A 6377-nucleotide genomic window follows, 5' to 3' on the forward strand; every position below is an offset into this window, starting at 1 on the left:
GCTAGGTTACCATCCATCACAAGGCGAAAAGCGCTACAACGAGAAAACGTGACATCGTGACGTCACAGAGTATCGTTTATGATCGGTCACTACACACTCCCCCCCCCTAGTGTCAACGAAATTTGTGGTCGAATATCTGTCGGGGAAGTGGACGTGACGACCGGAGCGAGTCACAGTTGCTGGTACTGCTTGTGCTGGCAACGCTGTACTGGATGGCTGTATGGGCACTTCTGAAGGTACCTTAAAGCTATCTCCAAGGAAAGCTGGAATCAAACGATCAATGGAGATCCTCTTGCTTGCCCCATTGATGCCAATGTCGAAAAATTTTTCTCTGCGATCTTTGACAGGAAACGGGCCTTGATATGTTGGTTGTAAGGCAGGATGTGGTGCGTCGTTGCGTACGAAGACATGCGACGCGGATTGCAGATCACTAGGAATATACGTCGGCGTGTATCCGTGAGTTGTTGTAGGCACCGGCTTCATTGAACACATTAGCTTTTGTATTTGATGGACGAAATCGGATTGTATAATGTCTGGTGTTTTCGAAAAATATTCGCCGGGCAACTGCAATGGTGTTCCGTAGAGGATTTCTGCGGAAGAGCATCCCAGGTCTTCTTTCACTGCTGCTCTTAGACCCAGTAGGGCGAATGGAAGAGCATCAACCCAAGCAGGATTCGATTGAATACGGCATCTCAGGGCTGTTTTCAGCGATCGGTGTTGTCTCTCGATCAGCCCATTTGCTTGTGGATGATAAGCAGTCGTTTTATGATGTTGGAATCCTAGATATCTGCTCAAGCTTTGGAAAAGCTGGCTCTCGAACTGTCTGCCCTGGTCGGTGGTGATCCTGTGCGGTATGCCGAATCTTGAAAACCAAGTGGCAATTAATGTTTTGGCGACTGTTTCGGCAGTTTGGTCTGGCATTGGAGAGGCTTCGATCCACCTGGAGAATCTGTCCATCATCGTTAGGAGGTACCGAGAACCTTGGCATAATGGTAATGGACCAACTATGTCAAGATTGATATGCTGAAATCGGTTGTTAGGTACCTTGAATTCAGCCAGCGCGGATCGAGTGTGTCGGTGAACTTTAGAGCGTTGGCATGGAATACATGCTCTAGTCCACTCACGACAGTCAGATCTAATTGAAGGCCAAACAAATCTGTCGCTCAGCAGTTTTGATGTTGCTCGGATGCCAGGATGTGATAAGCAATGCAATGATTCAAACGCTCGTCGTCGTTGAGAAATTGGTACAAAAGGCCTTATTTTGCCGTTTGACACATCACACCAAATTTCGGCTGTTGCGTCAGGAAGGCTGAGTTTTTTCAGTTGTAAAGATGATACACTAGAATTTAAGATGGTTTTGAGATCGTTGTCATTCTCTTGGTCAGCTGCGAGTTGCACATAATCTAAAGGTGTGGGTACAGAAATGGCCGATATTCTAGAAAGAGTATCAGCTGGAATATTGTCGACACCTTTTATATGGAGAATTTCTGTTGTGAATTGGCTGATAAAGTTCAACTGTCGTAGCTGGCGTGGTGAGCACTTTTCTGGTTTCTGCCTGAACGCATACACCAACTGCTTATGGTCACTACAAATACAGAATTGTCTTGCTTCTAGCATATACCTGAAGTGCTTGACAGCAGAATAAGCTGCAAGTAATTCTCTATCGTAAGCAGAATAACTTCTTTGTGCGCTTGAAAGCTTCTTCGAGAAGAATGCAAGTGGTTGTAGCTGATTATCGTTAGATACTTGATGCAAGGCGGCACCTATAGCAAAATCACTGGCGTCCACATGTAAAACTAATGGTGATGATGCTGAAGGATGGTGCAAAAGAGTGGCATTAGCGAGCTGCGTTTTGCATTTTTCGAATGCTTGTCTGGTCTCAAGAGTCCAAGGAATTGATGGCTTGTCATTCTTCTTGGTGCTGGACGAGAAGGAATGAAGTGGTGCTTGCACAGCTGCTGTAGATGGTAGAAATCGCCTGTAAAAGTTCAAAGTTCCTAGAAATCTTCGAAGCTGCTTGATGTTTTCTGGAAGAAGAAATTCTTGGATTGCACGAACTCTGTCTGGGAGAGGCTTTGAGTCGTGTTCATTGACCAAATAGCCCAGGAAGGAAATTTCCGGTACATTGAACACGCATTTAGATGTGTTGATTGTCAGTCCGTACTTATCGAGTCTTTCAAACACTTCTCTAAGGTGCTTGTGATGTTGCTCTGTGTCATGGCTGGCGATGAGCACGTCATCAAGATACGAGAAACAGAAGTCGAGATTGCGTAGCACCTCGTGGATGAAGCGTTGGAACGTTTGTGCAGCGTTTGAGAGTCCAAACGGCATGACTACAAATTCAAACAAACCAAAGGGAGTTATGATTGCTGTCTTGGGAATGTCGTCGGGATTTACAGGAATATGATGAAATGCTTTGACCAGATCTATTTTAGAGAAAATTTTACATCCATGCAGATTCTGCGCAAAGTCCTGTATATGTGGCACTGGGTAGTATCCGGCACAGTAATTCGATTCAGACTTCGATAATCACCAGTTGGTCTCCACTCATTCGGTCCTTTTGAAACCATGTGCAACGGGGAAGCCCAGTTTGATTTGGATGGATGACATATACCTTGGTCCAACATCATCTGGAATTCGGTCTTGGCAATCTTGAGTTGAGCTGGGTGCAATCTGCGTGGCTTTGCGAAAACAGGAGGACCTTTAGTTTCTATGTAGTGCAAGGTATTATGGGAAGCTTTCCTCGAAAACGGACGAGGTCTCGTTAATTCGGGAAATTCCTTCAAAATTTCAGTTATAGCACTGTTTCCTGAGATTGTTTTAATCGTTGTCGAAGGTCCATTGTAAGTAAAACCTTTACATGTGAGAGAAGTGAGTGGATCTATAAGTCGCTTGTTTTTGATATCGATGATGAGTCCGTAGTGAGCAAGGAAATCCGATCCGATAATTGGTCTCTCAACGTCAGCGAGGGTGAAATGCCATTTGTAATTCCGCCGTAAGTTCAAGTCCAATTCCAGGAGTTTCAAACCGTAGGTAGATATACGGGAACTATTTGCAGCGAAAAGCTCAAAAGTTGTCGGTTTGCCGTTGCCTTTGTAAGGTAAAATTGATATATCAGCTCCAGAGTCAATTAAAAACTTCATGCCGCTTTTCCTTTCCATAATGAACAAACGGCTATGGTGAAGACTGCTATCGCCGCCACCGCATGCCGTTACTGCGGGGGGCTTGGACCGTTTCCCTGAATATTCTGAGCGTTGTAAGCGCAGGGGGACTTGCATCTGGAAGCTTTATCTCCGAACCTGCTATGATAATAACACACTTTAGGGTTTTCATCGGAGTCTTGATATCGCGAGCGATTCCTTGAACCAGAATAACGTCGGTCTCGACTGGAGTTTCGATAGCAGTTCCGGCTATTCCTCGGATATTTGCCCAACTGCTCAACTCTTTTAGTCAGCTCCGAGATTTGCAGTTTAAGGTCTCTTATTTCCGAGCAACACGAGGCTTCTGCTACATGACCGTAATTGGGTTCGGTGAGCTCAGCTACTCGATCAGCTAACTCGGCTAGCTTGTCCAGTTCTTCACTGCTAGCTGCTAACACCGTTTGTATACTCTTTGGTAGCCGTTGAAGCCACAAATTTTTGAGGAAGGTCTCATCGTTAATTCGCCCTGTCGAAAGCTCGCGCATTTTACGTAGCAACGTACTAGGCTTCTGATCACCTAGGGATAGGTCTTCTAACAATATCTTGACCTCTTTCGCGGCTGAATGTTTATACACAGCGAGAAGTCTCTCCTTGAGTTTCGAGAACGGATCCGATGCGGGAGGATCGTAAACAATGTCACTTACCGTTGACAAGATCTCCACATCTAGGCAGTTGACTAGGTAGTTATACTTGGTTCCTTCGGCTGTAACATGGTTGATCTTGAAGGCAGCGTCGAGCTGGACGAAAAAAAGTTTGATCCTGTCCTTCGAGAATGTCGGCAGTTTCGCGTGGTCAGCTTGAATTCGAAGATCGCTTTCTTGCTGTTCAGCCATGGCGATAAGTTCTTGGCAGGTTCAGGATCACGTCCGGGTCACCAGTAAAGGCGACGGCAATGAGAAGATGTAAATTTCATTTTTAAAGCCATGAACATTTTATTTACACAAACGGACAAGTTATGCGCGACATCCATTCTGTACGACGAAATACAATCAACTGATTAAAACGTTCGAAAAACTCTCTGGCCATCCGTTGCTAGGTTACCATCCATCACAAGGCGAAAAGCGCTACAACGAGAAAACGTGACATCGTGACGTCACAGAGTATCGTTTATGATCGGTCACTACAAGTCTTTTGGGTGATGGGCTCCCGAGTGAGCGTCAGTACACGGTTGAGCCCTCGCTATCTTGAATATAAAAAAAAATCATTCATTCTTTCATTCAAACCGAGCACAAGTCAGGTCTATCTCCATCGGCAATTAACTTCCTAGTGAGTTATGCCAGAGGTGTAAATGTATATACCTAACAGTCTGAGTGCGTATCTAGTGTTGTGTCGTGTCTGATTTTTCAGTGCTGTCACCTGTATTTCAGAAGTGAAGTGAGTCAAGTGTAATGATTGAATATTTGTACCGTTTGCAGGCCTGTTGCTCTATGTGGCGAGGCTTTTTAACGGGGAGATTGACTCGTATTTGCGCCCCGAAGTTGGAGAGACCACAGAAAACCAACTTCAGCCGACCACCACTGTGGCGACGGCGAGTCCGGGAACCTCGCACTGCGAGTCCGTCACTATGACTAGTCGGCCACCACAGCAGCAAGATAAGTAAATAAATGGAATAAACACATATGTACGAGTAATACTGTGTAAAGAAAGATTTGTAGATAAATGTTGGTGGCATCTTTTAAATTAAAAACATTCGCCAAACAATCTAACGTTCAATGCATCAGAATGATAGTTGAATTTCTAGGGAAATGAAAGCGAGTTTTGCAACTCAATGCTTAAAATAGTAATTCTTGAATACAATACTTGGAGTCCCTTTTAAAGCTTTCGAAATATTCGTTCTAGTAAAACAGGGAGTGGATGCTTGAATTATGTTCTTACACATATCGTAGCAGTATGCTAATCACTGGGATTTTAGGTATATATATGTGTATAAAAGCATTATGTATTTCTTGGTATCTGCTGCGCAAAGTTCCTTGTTCATGAAGATGCTACACTTCACGAAAATATGTTTATTCATGAGCGCTGAACGCTTTGGATGCGTTTGAAGTGGATCTCAAAGCGAGACAAACATTTTCCACGGGATGCAACAGAAATCGGAAGTGACTACAATAAGTTTCAAACAAACGCTTCTGTTGTTATTGGAATAAGTGAGTTCCAACAGCCATTTAACGTTTTTTCGCAGAAAAGTGCGGGTCGTAACTAAGGATCGCTTACATAAATGAACATTCAAATTTAATTCCAACTTACGCAACGCTGTGTTGTTTCGTTTTTCTCTGAAATACGGGAAAATTAAACGCTTATGGTTCTAAAAGTGGAGGCAGTTTGGTTATTTATATGAAAAATATCATATACAGAATTTTTATCATATACAGAAAAAAAGAATACTGTATATGGAAAATTCGTCGCATTTGGGTAAACCTCGAAATTCAAGGAGCTTCTTTGAGCAAATAAGAAATAACCTGGACTGACTATGTAACCACGAGTGGAATGTGGTCATCCTAGGCTACCGTTGAACACAGGACGCTCTCACCGTCGAGAGACGATCGACCAGTGCTATATAGGCGAAATTTCTGGATTAATCATCGTTATTGAGCCAGATTGCCCTAAATGTATATTTATATTTCGAAGTTCATGACATTGTTATATGGATGATTGATGAAGCCACTAATCAATATACTTTTGTTGCCTTTGTCGGAAGAAGCTCTATGTTACTTGCTATTTTTAAAGATTCCGGGCACATCCATCCTTCGGGGACACTTCGATTTTTCTCTGAGAGATGTGAAGGGGGTGTGTCCGGTCCTTCAGTGTTCAATGACCATATAAATAGGAATTTTTAAACAGTGTATCTTCGTTCAGTTTCGTGTGGCAGTGAATAATGATGAATGATAAAATCAACGTGCCAATTAATATTTCTACTCGAAAATCAGATTTTTAAATGTAAAAATGGATAAAGAATGGAATCAAATATTAATCGAATCTCCAATGAGGATAACGAAAGCTTAGGGACCATAAGGTTATGTTTTTTGATAGCATTCATGAGATCTGTAACAATATCATATCGCAAGTCTACTGCAAAACATTAAAAAAAAGAAACAAAAAACATGTGGTTCGTAATTTTGAAACACTGCAGAACTACTATTACGAAACTTGATGGAAGGGGGCTCGAAAGAAATTGCCTTG

At 43.0% G+C, this 6377-nt stretch overlaps 1 protein-coding gene across 1 annotated transcript; it reads right to left on the reverse strand.

Moving 5' to 3' along the window:
• Nucleotides 1-3211: 3211 nt before the first annotated feature.
• On the reverse strand, nucleotides 3212-4033 carry LOC149081677 (uncharacterized). Its single transcript, XM_089236967.1, has one exon. It carries the CDS (start codon nucleotides 4031-4033, stop codon nucleotides 3212-3214), a length of 822 nt encoding a protein of 273 aa, XP_089093093.1.
• Nucleotides 4034-6377: the final 2344 nt, after the last annotated feature.

This window comes from Pholcus phalangioides, unplaced genomic scaffold (genome assembly GCF_987345545.1).
Source record: "Pholcus phalangioides strain wild (caught in Gottingen) unplaced genomic scaffold, Ppha-v1.0 ptg000009l_1, whole genome shotgun sequence".
Classification (NCBI taxonomy): Eukaryota; Metazoa; Arthropoda; class Arachnida; order Araneae; family Pholcidae; genus Pholcus; species Pholcus phalangioides.